The sequence below is a fragment of the Populus nigra genome, chromosome 9 (genome assembly GCF_951802175.1).
Source record: "Populus nigra chromosome 9, ddPopNigr1.1, whole genome shotgun sequence".
NCBI lineage: Eukaryota > Viridiplantae > Streptophyta > Magnoliopsida > Malpighiales > Salicaceae > Populus > Populus nigra.
In genome coordinates, this window is record NC_084860.1 from 10564216 (window position 1) to 10582962 (window position 18747).

Genomic DNA, 18747 nt, shown 5'->3' on the forward strand with positions numbered 1-18747 from the left:
GCTTGAGGTCTATACCTATAAGACCTTTCTAGGTTTCGATAGGGGTAACTCTTTTTAAAGTGCCTCAAGTCACCATATAAATAACATCCATTATCCAAATATTTATAGCTCTTCCACTAGTCACCCTCTTGCCTACATAAATAACACTTACTTCTAGTCATTAAACAATCACCATGGTGCTTCTTATTACAACGTTCACAACATGGATATATAGAATGCCCATACATTAGTGTTCCAAAAGAACTACCAACTTGTCTCACTCTAGGATGAGATTGTCCTCTAGATGATTCCCTTTTGATAGGTTAGGATGACCTACTAGAGGCTCATTTTAGAACAAAATAGCTCTCACCTTTATAAAATTAGTCATTGCTCTACCCATTATCTCTATACAATTAACTACTGCTTGTTCATCACCTCTTCCCTTTTTTTAAGAGAGTTAGTTTACTATGATATGATCCAAGTCCTTTTCTCCTTCTAAATTGATAAAGGTCCTATTGTTGCAAGCCTTGACTTTGATTATTTAGCACTGCTTTGAAAGATTGAGTTACCTCCATTAATTCCTGGATTTTAGTTCGTCGGAGAGTAACTAACCCCTTCATGATCTCTCGATACAACCCATCTCTTAGCCTACCAATACAATGCTTCTTTATAAGCATTAAAGTAGAGGCAAATATGGAGAGATCTTGAAATATTCATTGATATATTCAAGCACTAATATATTCCTTTGCTGCAGTGCTAAGAACTCATACTTTTTTTGCTTTCTATATTGTTGGGTGTACTTAGTCTTAGATTTTGTTTTAAAGTGCTTCCACACCAATGCTTCCCTACTTCTTTATTGTTTAACAATGAACCATCATGATTATGTACTATTCACCAATAAATATAATACACAATTCACATGGATTTCTATGGGTACCGGATCTGATCTGCAAAAGGATTCATCGACCTTATAAAACTAGTGTCTAACTACCTCTGCATCTTTAACTCCATTAAAGAAAACACACCTCATCTCTCGTACATTTTCACATAGTGAATAAACTAGGAGTGCTTTCTCTTCTTATATTGTTTATGGTTTTTGTAATACTTACCATCATCGTTCTCACCATGTATTCAAAATATGCAGAGGCCAACTGGAATACATGTGGTACTAGTTGTAACATAGACAAGGGTCTCTTTGAAGATTCCTTAGCATCGTGGGAAACCAATAAGGGCATCTCTCTATAGTAATAATAAAGGTATAATTAGCTGATGAGAAAGAGTATCTCCCATCATATCTTTTATTTGATCACTTCTATCATCTTGAATTAGCTCTTTGCCCTCATGTGACAATAGATTAGTATGAGCTCCGCTTCTAATGCTTACCATCATATATCATAATACACATTGTTCATCAATTATATTTTTTATTTTTATAAGTTTACTTAATCATAAATTATTAGCTTTGATACTAACTATAATAGCCTAAAATTTCATACCAATTTTAAATACTTTTAATAGTGAAGAACATGTAAAATGGTCAAGATTTTTTTTTGTAATATATTTATAATTGACTTATCTCTATCTTGCCCAAATTAGATTTAACTTTGCCCATGATTGTATAATATTCTACACTAGTATTTAACATGTAAGGAATATTTCATTTTATAAATAGTAAGTGTATTAATTTAAATTTTTTTTGAAAGTGTTTCAGGGGCTCCACCCAAAATCTTGTCTCGTTTATACTTGCAACACGGCCATGATGTATCTCGATTTAACGTCAAATTGATCAATTACGGTGGGAATCATCAAATTCATTGGTTTTTGTATGAAAAATAAAAAATCATGTGAGTTTAATGAAAGTATTCAAGAGTTTTATTGACTAAAAACGAAAGAAAGGATCTTATGTAGAATTCATTGATAAGTTAAGATGTAATTGGGATGAAAAATAGCTTAAAGATCTAATTGAGACCTGTCTTAAAGATTGGGGGGGACTTTCTTGAGGTTTGCCTTCTATTTTATCCATAGAAATCTAGAAGAAGCTAATAAATCGAACCTTAAAAAGGAAGAGAGAAAGTCAGAGAAATTCATTTCTTCTGAATCAAGACACTCGTCTCTGTGAGAGAGAGAGGGATGAGAAATGGGTGACAATCGGTGGATAATAACAAAGCAAAGAAGGATAGATTTGTTCAGAAGAAGAAATGCTGGTGACCTGTTTGACGAGGTAAAATCTTACTTTATTTTAGGCACCAACCAAATCCACTGTTTGTTTGCCTTTGTTTATTCTAACCAGACATCTACGTAATCAACTTATGATGTCTTCAAGTTACATATTTAGTTTCATGGATGGGTGGACTAACAGCAAATATTTTCTCTATCAGGATATCGATTATCTGTTGTGATGGCATTTTCGGAGCTCAAAATAGTTTGCACAATAATTTCACTGGGATTATATCTTTGATATGCTACTCTGGCTGGTGTGTTTCTGGATATGTTTGAAAAAATTACCAATCTCAGAGAGTCTCACCAAGATCTTTATGTGTTTGCAATCTTGCTGCATGTTGCAGCAAAGTTCAGAATGAGTAAACTCTTGCCATAATTTTTAGGGTTTTTTAGAATTGCATCCTGAATTCCAAAATCATATTTACCGAAACAGATGTGGCACTCGTTTTTTTTTTTTGCCAACGATGTATGTTCTCGTCTTTCTCTGTTGTTCTGTTACTGTGATTTATTTTATAACTAGAATTCACCCATCATTTGTTTTGGTAGAGGGTGAGAGCTGAGAGAGGTGTTCCTTTCAGTTCATACTCTATCAGAGGAGCGAGATATCTCTTAATCAATTGCATGGTTATTATTTTTCTTGATAATTTTTATCTAGAAAAATAAATGTTCATTTTTAGTATGCCGCCCCTGTTCCCTCCCCTTTCCTTTCCTCTATTCATATGGCTGCATTTTCTTGCAGACAGGATTGAGGCAAATACTTACAACTGTTGCCATCGCAAGCAGAAGCTGTAAGGTCAGTTACGTGTTTCAGACTGAATGATAAGATTTTGAGTTGGAAACTGGAAGAATTGTGTTCTCTTTGTTACAAAGATGTTCACAGATTCTTAAATTATTTTTAAACCCAGTCTATCAAGAACTTTTTACTAAATTGTCAAGAACAGTGGTGCTGTATCCCTTGATACACGGGAATTGTTCCAAGCTTCAGCTAATTACTAATCCTTACTGACTTATGACTGCATTGCAATTGAGTGCTTCTTTGAGACCAATTCATATTGTTTTACGAAGCTTTCGTTAATTCTACCGTGGTGGTAGGGTTCAAAGCATTGAAAATCTTATTGAGTCTTGGCTAATTAATTAAATAAGAGGAAAATTAAACAGACAGAAGCATAAAGTTAGGTGTCCTGCCTTCAACATTGGTAACCCTTCTGGCAATTAAGAGCTCCAGCCTGCGGGGACATGTTTGTTAAATATGAAGCTGGTCTTGCTACCATGCTCGATGCTTTTATGTAGCTTGCAGGACTTTTCTGGCCAGAAGGCGTGAAGAAAGCACCGTTGAGCATCATGTCTCCATCTGATCTCCAGTTCCAGCTCTTCCACTCCTCAAATCCAGTCAAGCTTTCATGCCAAGTCACCTGAATGTGAAGTGAACTTTTAGGAACAAAAGGGTAAGTCGAGCAGTTCCCTAACTGGACGTAACCTGGTAAGTTGAACAACTATATTTAACTGGGATTTGAAAGGCTAGTCCGTGATTTGACACTAGCCTTTTTTATCATTTAAAATTCTACTTTCAGTTATTGCTTCATTTGTGAAGAATGAACTGTTCCCCTTTCCCTAGGAGGGATAAAAAAAGTAAGCTCTCAGGTGAAATGAGATAGCTGTCAAGTGATTAATTATCTGTAGGCAAAGACGCCCTTCATTTTGTTTAAGTAAAGCCTATTCACTTTAAGATAGAGAAACTTGCCTCCTTAGTGTCACTGTTGTCTAATGCCATAAAAACATTCCCTTGGCTGTTGATTGTTGGATCGGCGCTTCCACCAATTGCGTACTTCTCCCAACCAGTATATATATTATTCACAATGTGAAAATAACCATGCCTGCACCTGTAACAATTTGTAGATGCATTTAGATAGCAGCAATTCACTGATAACTCCAGGGATGCAGAGAAGAAAAGGGAGCGCCATTAATATTTACAGTTGCTCATGCAGCTTTGTTATAGAGTAAAGTTAGTAATAACTTCAGTTACCTAGGCATTCTTTGAACCAGATTTTCACCAAAAAAATTGAAGGCAATTGTGACTTGCATATTCCTGTCATCAAGAAAATCATCACTATGACCCATAAGCATAACCTCATTATGATTGAACATGTAGTTGTTTGAGATTGTTATAGATGTTGAGCCAAATACAGCATCTATCAGTCCGTCATGGCAATTAGCTAGTGTACAATGATCAATCCACACATCCCTAGCCGCAAATATCGAAATCCCATCCCCATCTGAATTACCTCTCAAACCGTAATGCTTTGTGGAGTCTCTTACAATGGCATTTCCTCCTGGTACACAGCCATGTATGTAGATGTTATGTATGATAATGTTACTGACATTTTGAATGGTTATGCAAGGACCATCCGCAATCTGGATGTTATGCCCCCGGCCATCAATTGTTTTGTGTGAATTCATAATAAGTTCTTCCTTCAAGTTGATGACCATGTCCTGATCAAAGATGATCCACAGAGGCTCTTCTTGGATGACACCATAGCGGAGTGTGCCTGGAATTGGGTTTACAGGGTCATCATTGTCAGAATTTGTTACTACATAGAGGTTACCATCTCGACCCCCCACAGCATTGCGTCCAAACCCAATCGCACAATCAGCTAGCACCTTCCTGTTGGTTTCCCAGTCAGGGTCGCATCTCCAACAATCATCAATAGGGTTACCGGTTCTGCATGCATCGTTTCCCAGCTGCCTTCTCGTTGAGCTCCTGTTACATTATTTTGCTCAGAAATTGATCTTAAATATTCTTGTGAACATATAGCATGAAACATTCACTTACCACTTGGTTGCTTCTGATATTCTTAGCAGAGGATGTCTAGAGAATGTTATAGTGGCATGTGAGATCAGGACCAGGAAGAAGAGGGAAAATGTCGGCATCTTACGTGTAGTCGAGGGATTGATGTCTGTTTTAGGAGCTACTACACTACGATAGCGGTTCGAAGATTTAGATTTATATAGCTAGCAATCACAGCATTTTTTTTTGGATTGTTGCTTCCAGCAAAATTAACAAATACCGCGGTGGAGATTAAATGACACCGGAAAAGTTGGTTTCCAATCATGCCGACAAGTAATAAATGAAAAGATTGTTCTAAAGAAAGTAGCAACGAGTTTTGGCTTGTAAAACCCCCTCTATTTGGAAACCTGACATTGCATTGATGTGGACGTGGTGGCACGGACACAAGTATTTAGAGACCGAATAGTTAGCTGCCGGCTTGGATGATGATCTCGGTCTCATCCACCACCGTACGCTGGTGGACGTGGTTCATTGAGCTAGATAGAGCAGTTTTCGTTTCGATAGTGGGGATTTTTAAAAAGATCAGCATGGTGAAGTAATATATTTTTAATGTTATCACGTGTGACAGAGTAGACGTGTAGATTTGAGTAGACAGGGAAAGTTCATCTCTTTTTTCAATTCTAAATTCGAAATTAAGATTTGAGACAGGAGGCAAAAGATTCTATTGACCTCTTTGATCGGAACTTTGTTCGAAATCATCATCAACTTTCCATCCAAAAAAGGAACAGGCTCTGACGCCTGAAATTCACTTGATTTCTAGAAATGGATGGGGGCTAAAATGAATATATATTTGCTTTTAACTAGGGATGTAATTGAATTTCTTAAGAATACGGGGACTGAATTTTTGAACCTCATGTCCTTCTGTCTAGTCCATCTTCCACGTTTACAGAGGGCTCTTCCCTCAAACTTTGTTTAAGAAATTGCGTTTCTTGAGCCAAAATAAACAGATAATTATTCTAGAGAGATCTAGCCAACTTAATTGTTGGGATGGATCAAAAACAAAAACAATAAAGTGCAAGCACCGAGTTGAGTCAACTCGTGTCTTTAGCTTGAAGAATTTTCTTGTTATTAGCATGTATTTAATCAAATGAATTAAAAATTATATATATAAATAAATGTTAGAAAAAAATAATATAAATTAAAAAATAAAATTAAAAAGTGAAGAGATAGATAAAGATTAAGATATCAAATCTAGTATCATGAAGAGTTATTTATTTATTTTTTAATTATATGTCAGTATATTTTTATAAAAAAATTAATAATTTAAATCATGTTTTTATTATTATTTCATGGATTTTTTTAAAAAATATATATAAATAGTACATTAGAAATTTATGGATCTTTTTAATGTAATTATGACATCCACTCTTTTTTAATAAATAAAAAATAAAAGTGGATAGCTCGTTGTCTGCTTGCTTAATTTTTTACCTCAAAATGGTGGTCAATAAATTGAGTTGGGGTTTTTTGGAGCTAAAAATCTATTTTCAGCCTATTTTATATATAAAAAAACACCTAATAAACATTCTTATAATGTCAATAAATCAATTTCTCAATTCAAAAAACTTTGAAATTGGTTCAAAAATATAAAATCAAACCAGAGAAAAAATCTCTCTCAATCCCGATCTATCTTATTCGTTAAAATAAAGATCTAAAACATTGAAAATTCTCTCATTGAATAAAAATCATTGACACTAATATCAAAATGTAAAAAAAAAAAATTACATTATGGATATGTTTTAATGTATCATGATTTTTTTAATAGAGAAACAAAAAAGTTATTGTTTATACTTTATAGAATAAATTAAAAAAATATATGAACTCATAAATCAAGAAAATATTATTAATACTAATTACATATTAAAGCAATAAGCTAATCTTCATTGTACAAATAAAAGATAGATGCATATGTAAATGTTTTACACTAGCTATCCTTTTATTTTAAATTTTATCATTCATTTTATCTTAGCGATTAATTGTTGTTGCTAATAAAAGATGATCTAATTTTATATAATAAATCCATATAAATACAACTAATCAATATAAAATATAAGAGAAAAATTTCAAAACAAATCAAAGTAATCTATTTGAAGTATCACGCAACTAAAAAATATATAAAAAGATCAAAAACTATTTCAAGAACAAAGTAATTCAATTTGTTTAAAAAATAAGAGAGATGACATAAATCAATATTTAAATAGAAAGGGATAAAAAAAATAAAAACAAAAATAAAAAAAAGATATCATATGATCTTAATAAAAAAAACTCAGACCAAACCTCTTTGTGTTTTATTTGTTAAACAGAAGCAAACATTCTTGTTTTTTTTTTCCAACAAGGCAATAAGTTGTCTCTAGTGGTAGTTGACCTATCCCTAACTAGTTGTTTTTTGGTCACCTCTAGTGACAAAACAAATTGGGGTCCCAGTTCTTGGCCCTATAAACCCAAATCGTTTGCTTATTTTTACCTCAAAACATAATATAAGCTTTGAAAAAAAAAATACTTACCAACCCAAAATCAGTCTCAAAAATAAAAAATCAACCAAATCATAAAAAGTCAAATGAACCTCGATTTATTTTTACTAGCATGTTTAGAGGAAAACACCATCTTCATTAAATTTCTATTGAGAAGAGGGCACAAAAATCATCTTTTTGGTGGTCGAAATGGAGCTAACTGATAACTTTTTTTTTTCTCCTTCACTGTTTTTCATCGGGTTTTTCTCCAATTCTCTTAAACCCAAAGATTGAAAAATGAATAAAATAAACTTTTGAATTAAAAAAATTACAAAAAATAAAGGGATTGAAATGGAGGAAAAAGGAAATTAGGTGGATTAAAAAGCATTTTTTCATGAATTTTAGATTGACCATGCAATTTTCTAGTATTTAATGGTTTGGTTCTCTCACTTTTAACTTTTTATTTTATTTTTTCACAATTAACCAACAATACCTGATGAAATTAGATCACACAAGATTTAATTATAAAAATAAGTTGAGGCATAATAATTAACTAAAAGAAATAGGATGAATAGTGATAGCCACCCCGGTTCTTTTAATATATTTGTTAATGAGAAAACAGTAGGATGCAAAAGAACAGACATATATTTTATTCACACAAAAAAAAAGTATGAATAAGCATATTTGTATTAGTCTTGGAGTACAAAAGAATATGTGAAATACAAAAGAATGTGATAAATCCTTTGTACAATGAAACCAAGCTCCCAAAATTTACAATGTATGCTAGCCAACATATATTTTCTATGTGTAATGACTATATACAAGTAGTTAACACAAAACAACCAAATGATTTTAACTTTTACGTATCATAATAACTCTTGTCCAAATTGAGACAATCATAGCTGAATTCAATAGGGAATGGATGAAAAGTCAAAAACATTTTAATAGGTGTTTTACATCTTTATGAAGATTTTCTTGTTTTATCTTTAAAAAAAAAAAAGATGTTACAAACCATAAGAGATGGAAAAAGAGGACAATGAGAAAATTCAAAAGGAAAAAAAACTTATAGCTAAGACAAATTTGAGAAAAGAGTGAAGAATAACAAATATTCATAAGTAGAAGCATGTAATTGATTAGATATACCTTTAAAGTTTCTATAAAGTTCATCGAGATCAAAACTGAATTATTTTACATGTCAATCAAAAAATAACCAGTGATTTATTTTAAATACACAAGTCAAAACAATATTCTACTTTTCAAGAATCCTTTAATATTGAGCAATATTGATGGAAGCTTTTTTGTTTGAGGATGCGTCTCTTCTCACTTAGAACTCTAGCTTTTGTATATATTATTACTACATATATATTCTCTCAATTTTTAACTGAGAGAGTTGGCTCTTCTTGCTAAATAAGGATAATTAAGAGATTTTCTCTCCCCAATATAGATAAAATCTCTCGGTAATATGTCAAATTATTAGATATTACTCTAACAATTTGAATATTTTTTTTCTTTTCCATACAATTTGGACCAAGCATAACCATGGTTCCCAAACATAAAATAATGGTTTGAAAAATCTTTTATCCCACTCCTTGAATCTCCATTCAAGTATTCACTATAAACTCACAGTCTTCATAATGGGTGAAATTGATAAGCTAATATTTTTATAAGATCAAGATTAGAAAACTTTTTACTCACAGTCTTTTTCAAGAATTAAGATCAAACATTTCAATGGCTTACAACCAATATGTTTCCAAGTGGTTCAAATATCACTTGCATTTTTACAATAATTATGTCTCTCCTAAGAATTCTCACACCTTACAATGAAGATAAAGATATCAATAAAATTGAGCTCAAACATTTAAGAAAGTAATGATTTGATGTAAAGAAAGTTTAAAGTTTTGTAAAGATTATAAAAATAATAAAAGTTCTTAGATAAGAGAATTTGTAAGCACCAAGTGTTGTAAAAATATAAGCTTGTGTGTTATCTCACATGAAGTGAAATAGTGGTATTTATAGATAAAAAAAATCATATATGACCATCAAACATTTTGATTTTTATGGAGTGTTCTTCCTCTTATTAGGAATGTCATATCATCATTTTGTAGAGAAAATGATTTGTTGTAAGAGTTTGGCTAATAAAAAAAATTAATCACTTTAGACAAGTTAGCTCTTGTACAAAAAGTTAAGTACAACTCATAAAAAAATTATAAGTTTACTACTTCAGCTAAAATTAGTTAAAAAAAATGCAAGAACCCATATGATGAGGATTTTTAGCTAAAACTGAATAAAAACTTTTTTGGTGATTAAAAGTGCAAGAACGCATGTGATAAAGTTCAAAATTGAGTGGTGATACCAAATTTTTTTGATAAAATAATTTATTATAAGGTATTTTTCACTATGTATAGGTTTTTGAAACAAAAAAAACATTGATGGTAACAATTTTGGATAAAATTTATTTTTGTGATGTCAAATTAAATTTTATAACGACTTGATTATATTAAAATAAATCTATGCATCTTCAAGTCATATTTACATCCAAGGTGTTCGTATTGTTTCAAATTAATGTAAGAAGATTCCTATAACATTAAAACTTTGATATATATATATATATATATATATATATTAAATTCATTAATTGTTGTTATCTAATTAATCCATCGATATTAAAGACCTTTAAATTAATAATCCCTCTTTTTTTTTATAATGACAAACAATTCATGCAATAAGAATATAAATATGATATTTAATATTATACCCCCTTATCACAAGCAATTCATACAATAAGAAAATAAAAATAATATTTAATATTATACTCTCTCAATCAGAAGTAATATATATTTTTTAATATTATAAACTTTCCATATCAACTTGAATGTTTAAGATATAATAAAGATATAGCATTTCATAAGTGTATCATCATAAAATATTAATCACATGTCATCATTAAAATCATAACCTACTATAATAATTTAAAAACTAAAATTCATGCATATCACAATCCACATTTAACTATAAACACCACATTTTTCTCTCTAAAATAATAAATATTAAGCATCCAGGCATTACATTTTTCTTCTTCTTTGGCACATAAAAAAAGGAAGGCACTAAATAGCAAATAGATCCACGATATTACATAACCAAATAACAAATTCATTATTTAAATGGAAATAAAAGCATATCAAATATAGTTAAAACCAATATCCATTGATTTAAAGATTGTAAACCAAGTCTTCTTGATCTTATTTTATGTCCAAAAATCTTCTCTCATGTTTAGCCAAAGTGCAAGAATACTAAGTCAAAAGTTTGTCTCTTTTCTAAAGGATTAAAAAAGTGTAACCTTTCTAACTAGACTCATTTTCATCAACTTATGAATGAATGTACAATCAATTTGATATTTTTATGCAAACATGTATTAAGTCCAAAACATATTTTTATATTTTTGAAATGAAAAGTTTTTTTATTTTTTGATTGTTTTGAAAATTTGATTGAAAATGAGTATTTTAATACTAGACTCACTTCTTATAATGTAAGTATACAGTCCTGATATTAAATAAATTTTTTGAAAAAAGATGTAAGGGACCCATAAATAATTTAGATTGGTCTTAAAATTTTTTGGAATTTTTTGGGGGTCTGTTTGGCAAAACTTATTTTTATTAAAAAAAAAAAAAACAAAGCTGTCAAAATAAGTCCAAGGGAGTGTTTGCCAAACAATTCTTTAGGCCAAAACTCTTCAAAAAAATATTAGCAAACCAAACAAACCTTTACTAAGTGACCAAGTTTTGACCTGACCGGGTCAACCTGAAAACATCGATTCAACCATGAGTTGAACCAAAAACCAAGGTTCAACCCAAAACTAAACCAAAATAAAGATTTAAACCAAAATAAAATCAAAACTAAAAAAACAAAAATCATAAGAATTTCTCACCAAAATAGATCAAACATAAAGAAAAATACAAAACACAAAGAACAATGATGAACATTCAAATTCAAACCTAATAATATAAACAGCAAACCAAACCAGATTTTAAGCAATAAAATGCAAGGTTTTGTTTACAATCAAGCATAAATCAAGAATCGAGGATTCATTTGCTTTGATTATTATTAAATCAACACAATTTTGTTGAATGAGGGTTTCAGTTCGAAACCAAATCTTAAGATTAAAACACTTGAAAACATGTTATTGATGCAAGAACAACCTAAATTATTGACTAATGATGAAGTACAAATATGCAGAGACCAAAATAACCTTAAAAGGAAACCCAAATCTAGTACTCAAGGTAATGTTCTTCAAATGAATATGAAGAACACGAACCTAGGCTACTTAGAAAAGGTTTAATGCCAAACCTATAAATAGACCACATTGGTCACGACAAACATGTTTGAATCAGAAATAACAAAAAATAACATCAAACATTGAAAACATGCTTAGGACTTTAACTTTCAAAACTGCAACTCCATTGATAGCTAATAAAATATCAAACTTCAATCCAAAACTGATTTTTTAGGACAAAAACTGAATTTGGGAACCTATGACATGAATTAACAACCTAGAAATATGCATCAAATACCTACTATAACATTTGGCAGATTCCAAAAAACATGCATTTCAGCAACAACAACATTCAAATATTATTCTAAACATTCAACAAACATTAATAACTAATTCAAAGAAACATTAAGCAAAGAAAACAACATTTTTATTTATCAATCCACATGAATGCTAAAACATAAAATAGTGCTAAAAAGATTAAAAAACATCATCAAACATTAAAAAAAAAACATGAACACATGTGCAGCATCGCGGTGATCTTCCTTTCATAGCAGGATTAGCATGATTAGGTGTGATGGAAAGAACAAGGAATTCTTGTCCTTTATTAATAAAAATAAAGGAATAGGAGTTGTCACTTATCATTATGGTCACTAGATAACCTATTGGTCTATGAGAGTCTAGATAAGGTGATAGGTTGTGAATGGGGAGGATGTATTACCCCTAAAACACCTTACCTAGGGTAAACTGCATTGTTATTTGTCTAAAATAAACTAAGGTTTTATTGTGTTTTCTAACCATTGATCTGTCTAAGTTTTAAAAAAATCCTTCTTGGTAAGGAGATCCTTATCTTATTATGTTAAAACTTAGTCAGTCTAAAGTCAAGATATATAAATAAAAGGAATTGTCTTTTTATTTAATACGAGAAATACATCTTACATACAAGTTTAAAATCTCATATATTAAACAAAATAAATTTTTGGTAAAAAGATTTAGAACATATAAAATAAACGATAAAAAAAACTCATTTATTTAAAATCAGGAATACATCTTACATATAAGTTTGTAATCCCAGATATTGAAAGAAACAAAAATAATTTTTTAGTGTTTTTGAAATATAAACTAAATTCTTATGTATTTAATAAATTAGTTATTAAATTCAAATAAAGATGTATTCAAAGTAAGAAAAAAAAAATTTATGAGTTTTTATATAAGAAAATATGTATATATAATCTATTTTTTGAGAGATTGACCATATACACACAAATAAAAAAAAACACATATTTGGGTATTTTTTATAAAAAATTTTTGTTTTTGTTTTTGTTTTTTGGAGTTTTCAACAAAAGACAAGTATTTTTAATATTGGGTCAATACTTTACAATATAAATATAAATTTACTATCCCAATATTAAATAATATGGCCTGAAAATATATGAGGGACTAAAAAAATAAAATTAAAAAGGTCCTTGAATTTTTTCAGATTTTTTTGAAATTATTTAGGGGTCTGTTTGGCGGAACCCCTTTAATTCAAAAACATAAAATTATCAAAGTAGGTCTAAGGGTGTGTTTGCCAAACAACCCCTTAGACCAAAAAACCTTAACAAAAAGAAAAGTCAACCAAACAAAGCCTTACAAACTGACCCAAAATTGACTTACTCGAGTTAACCTGAAGTATTAGTTCAACCATGAATCGAGCAAAAAAACGAGATTTGACCAAAAAACTAACCGAAAACAAAGGTTTAAACCGAAACAAATCAAAGTTAAAAAAACACAAAAAACATAGAAATTTCATAGGCAAACTGATGAACGTTCTTCATGAACCTAGAAACACAAAACACAAAGGAGACAAAGTCTTAAGCAATAAAAGGCACGCTTTTATACGCAAACCAACATAGATCAAGAATTAAGCATCAGTTTGCCTCAATCATCACTCAAAAGCCATAATTTTATCAAGAATGAGTTTTGGTTCAAAAATCAAAATCCTAAAATTAAACCCACAAAAAATATGATACTGATGTATGAAAGTCCTAGATTAATTACTAATAAAGATATATGAACTTGTAGAAAATACAATTGAATCAAAACGGGCTCTAAAACATGTACACAGGACAATATTTATAGGATGAATATAAACCCAAAACTACCCATAAAACACTGCCAAACCTATAATGACCCTTTTTGACCTTCAAAACATGTTTTTTTAGTTCTAGCAAGACACATTATCAAAACAAACATACTTAAATTAAAATGAACTAATAAAAATAACAAATCATCATAAACATACAAAAACAAAACCTCTAAGTTTTAAAAATATCAACCTAAAACAACCTACATTTTATGCAATTTAGATCCAAACTAAACACTTTATCATTACACATAACTCAAGCAAAACTCAAAAGGCAAGAACATGCTTTAAACATACTAGAAAAATAGGAAAAAAAAAACAATATCACAGTGTCATTTAAACCCTCTTCAACAAAAGCATCTAGAAATCTAACAAGTTAAAAAGCTTTAATTTAAAACACATCCCAAGTTAAAAATACATAAATTTATGGTAGTTATAGCCCAGAAAACAGACCTAAACAACAAGAAAGACATAAAAGGGCCATAAAATAACTAAAAATAACATACTAAAAATATAAAATATCAAATCAAATCTTAAAAGCATCTAAAACAAAAACACTAAACTATCAAATAACAACTATAACAAGGATAAAAAAGAGGGAGAGGAGTGCTCATTGAGCTCCACGCCCTTATTAAAAGTTGAAGACTTACCTAAACAAATAGGAGCAATGGGTTTCTTTTTTATTTCTTACTGATTACTAATTGGATTTATAACTTCTATTCGAGCTCCAAATGACCAAGAATCTCTTTCTTTCTTTTTTGGCACCTACTTTCTCTCTTTCTATTCCAAAAGCTTAAAGATTATTATCTCATTTTTCTTTTTATTTTATATGTTTTCTTTTTTTGCATCTGACCCCCTCTTATTCTTTTCTCTTCCTCTTTATAACCTTTCAAGGGCAAGAGGTTGCAAAACCACCTTCCCCTTAGTGGTATTCTAAAACTAACATGTAGAGGATTCACTTCTTTATTTTGTTAGAGATTTTTTCTCTCTCTTTTCTGTCAGTTTTCCTTGTCTCTAGGTCCCTAGCAACCTTTGGGAGTTTCTTGAAAGAGTTGAGAAAAAAAAAGTTGAAACTGGTCCAAAAATGGTTGACTGAAGGTGCCTCATCTTCAATTTAATCGTGGCAGATAAAAAACAAAATAAACCATAGACATTGTAGAAGATATGTTTTTCTTCAACTAGAGCAAACTACACTCCATTTGGAGACGTGTAGCGCTTTTACCATTGATTCAAAGTTGGACAAAAAATATCAAAATTTCTGAATCAGTCAAAGCTGACCTAGGACAAGAAGTTAAGGCTTTCCATGTGGCAGGTGAGGTACAAACATTAATCAGGGGTAGCACCACCATGAAAAGGGAAGACTCTTATGTTGGTTGGTGGTGGTAGGAGCCCAAGAGGTGGTCAGAGTTGTCAAGTTCATTCGCCTGACAATATCCTGAACGGTGCTGTTTTGGCTAAACCCTATAAATTATGGTTTTTTTAATTTGAGATTTGTACAATCTTCAATTTGGCCTTTGTTGTTTCAATTTCATCACATATGCCCTCAATTGGCCTTTAAATTTTTAATTTATGCAATTGTGCCTCTTGAAATCTCAAAATGCCTCCTCTGATTTGAGTGCCTTTTTCAAATTGATCCTTGGTTTTTATTTTGTTTAATTTGATCCCTAATAAATGCTAAACTTTCAATTTGTTTCAAATTGGCCCCTACTTTGATCAATTTTAGTCTTTGGAGTTATATGTGTTTTTGCTAGTTAGTAGGGTCATGAAAGTCTTCGATTTTGACCCTCTTGCAACCTTTAAACTTTTATTTTTTTTCAATTGAACCCTTGATTGCAATAATTTGGTTCCTCAAAGTTTCAATTAAGTCCCTATTCTTCCAATCTTTGTGAATTGACCCAAATTAGGCCTCAGAACTTAATTTTTCATCAATTAAGTCCTTGATTAAATCCTTAAAACCTGTTAAAAGTTTAATTAAGTCTTTAAACTTAATTAATTCTTCTAATTTTAGCCAAATAGGATTTCAAACTTAAACTTTATCTCGAATCAAGTCTTTCTTCAGCCTATCTTGATCTTATGTGGTTTAAGGCTTGTTTTCTTTTGTCCTTAAAATATTGTTTTGAATTTTTTCTGAATAAAAATGAAATTGATAAAAGTAAAAGAATAAAAGGTGTATATTTATATAAAAAAATTAGGGATCGAAAAAAAATTAGAGTTAACTCGGTCCGATTTTATGAGTTTACTAAATTTATAATATGAACCAGGTTAGGTCCAAATTTAACCTTAAAATCTCTGCTAACCAGTTTTGCGAGATTGGACATATCTTTCAAACTGTACATTGAATAGAGTTGAAATTTGACAAGAAAATATTAGACACATGAAAATATATTGTGGCAAAGTTTTAGGTCAAATGAAGTTTGAGAACATAATATTTCAGATGGTCAACGTTAGTAGACGAATCTTGTCAAATAAGTCAAAGTAGACCTTCGTGTACTGTTTGGGACATATCTGGAGCTACCAGTGAAATTTTGTTGCGATTTAAGTTGGGTTGGAAATTAGATATTTGAAGCTTGCCAACCATATATCATAAGCCTAGTAATTCATCCAGACAAGAGAGAACAACATATTTGAAATCAGGATTCAAATCTGCCAAGAATATGAAAAAATTAGAGATTCAGGCTACATGGAAGAATTTAAACGTAAAGACTTTTTTTATCATTTTATTGTTTTATTTATTTATTTTTGAATAATCATTTTTAATTTGAATTTTTTTTGGCGCATTAAATATTGTTTAGGAGTTTATTTCATTATTGAATTTATGTTAATTAATTACTTGTTTAGACTTATTAGCTTGCAATCTAAAAAGGGTTTATTAGGACTTATTGTGATGGGAACAACCAAGTTGTCAACAAATTTATGTGTACTTCCTACCATTCAATGATTTCTCTGTATTAAAAAGTTTTGTTTTAAGACTTTTTATTTCTTCAGGTTATTAGTTTATTGATTCATATTATTTATTTATTTTATTTTATTTAGATCACTCATTAATTATAATATTTTTAATGTAATTTATCAGATTTTAATGGAATTTATTTTTTTTTAATTAAAATTATGAATATATGATTAATTAAAAAAAATATCTTTTATTTTACAACTTTACCATCCGGGTTTATAATATATTTTTTATAACGTGTCTTGATCTACACGTTCGAATAGCAGTAAAGGAAGCGTCGCGTTACAACTTTGAGAAAACAGAGCAAAGAATCCTAACCGGCAAACAATACCACTTGAGATTGTCGGTGGAGGATTTTGCTGGATTCACGTGGCACCTTCTTATTGTACCTGCCAGCCAAGCACTTTTTGGAGCTCGCACCTCCCACAAGGGCACAAAACGAAAGGAAGGACCCCCACAGTAATAACTATTAACTAAACAATACGTGTTTTTGAATTTTATTTATTATATATTTTGTTTATTTTTGATTATTTTTATTTGTTGAAATTAACAATAAAATTTAAAAAGTAAAAATATTATTTTAATAGAGTTTTAAACAAAAATTACTTTTTTTAAAAATCGTTATAAGAATCCCGAGCACTGTTGAAGCTATGTTTGATACCTCTATTTGGCTTTTAACAATTTCACCCACTTAATTCACGTTAACTACGAAAATGCCCCGGGCTTAGGCTTAAGTATGTTTGGTGCCTGTTTTTTACCATTAGTTAGATGCCGTGCCGACACACAGTGTCATGGCGAATTATTCTATCATCAATCATCCATGTTTGGTAACGGTATTTACGCTTTACTGAACAACTCAACCAAGGTTACGAAATGCAAATATTCATTTACTGAACAACTCAACCAAGGTTACGAAATGCAAATATTCATTTACTGAACAACTCAACCAAGGTTACGAAATGCAAATATTCATTTACTGACAGATCAGAATTTAGTACCCCCCACCATGGTAGGAGTATTTACTTATTCTAAGTTCATTTACGATAAATTTATGACTTTATTTCTCACAATTTTTATTTACAATTTCATAACGTTTTTAAATAATGCAATATCATATATATAAAAAAATCACTCTCAACCTACATGTTTAAAAAAATACATCTAGCCTCGTATATAGCTTACTTGATTGATTTTTTTTATTATGCTTATGAGTCTAATAATTTATAAATTGTGTAATACTCTATATTGCATGTCAAAAAATAAAAAAATAGAATTATTTATAAAATTTCTATTTTTTATAATTAATGACTAAAAATCATCTACTATATTAAAATAATAAAACTAACACTCCTCTTCTCTCTATTGAACATAAAACCCTAACCACCAGTTTTAGTTAGACCATCAAACACAACCACCTTGTGTTGTGTATGGTTGGAAAACACCCGTTGAATCATGATTTGAAGAAAACAAGGAAGTATAAAAGGTGTTTAAGAGTATAATACTAATTGTTTTTTAAAGTGTTTTTTATTTTGAAATATATTAAAATAATATTTTTTTTATTTTTTTTAAATTATTTTTGATATTAACAAGTTAAAATAATCTAAAAACACTAAAAAATATTAATTTAAAATAAAAAAAATTAAAAATAATGGATCTTTTAATGAATTTGAAAACAAGTGAATGCGATGCCATAGGTGGGCATTGCTTATTCCTACCTTTGTTAATTCCTTGCCTTTCTAAAGAAAGGTTTAACCACAACACACGATCACCGAGTCTTTCGTTTCTCGCCCAAAAACCAAGCCAGCTTTTAGCGCTCCATATCTCTTTCTGCAACCAAGTGATCTGCTGCTGAGCTCGGCTCATGGCGTGTGGGCTGCAATCACAGTCGTCCCCGGCGACCATCGCGATGAACAC

The 18747-nt window shown here is 30.3% G+C and overlaps 1 protein-coding gene and 1 long non-coding RNA gene across 4 annotated transcripts; one reads left to right on the plus strand and one right to left on the minus strand.

The window, feature by feature from the left end:
* Positions 1 to 1781: 1781 nt before the first annotated feature.
* LOC133702997 (uncharacterized) lies at positions 1782 to 5347 on the plus strand. 3 transcript variants are annotated; one of them, XR_009843815.1, is made up of 5 exons: positions 1782 to 2200; positions 2358 to 2558; positions 2939 to 2992; positions 3497 to 3644; positions 5059 to 5347. It is a non-coding gene; the product is annotated as an uncharacterized LOC133702997 (long non-coding RNA). The 3 variants fall into 3 exon arrangements; XR_009843816.1 differs by lacking the exon at positions 3497 to 3644; XR_009843814.1 differs by lacking the exons at positions 2939 to 2992; positions 3497 to 3644; positions 5059 to 5347 and having other exon boundaries at positions 2358 to 2878.
* Positions 3266 to 5161, minus strand: LOC133702995 (probable pectate lyase 22). The gene is made up of 4 exons (XM_062127371.1): positions 5030 to 5161; positions 4223 to 4957; positions 3941 to 4079; positions 3266 to 3611 (listed from the first exon to the last, which is right to left on the minus strand). The coding sequence occupies exons 1-4, from the start codon at positions 5125 to 5127 to the stop codon at positions 3387 to 3389; spliced, it is 1197 nt and encodes a 398-aa protein (XP_061983355.1). The 5' UTR covers positions 5128 to 5161; the 3' UTR covers positions 3266 to 3386.
* Positions 5348 to 18747: the final 13400 nt, after the last annotated feature.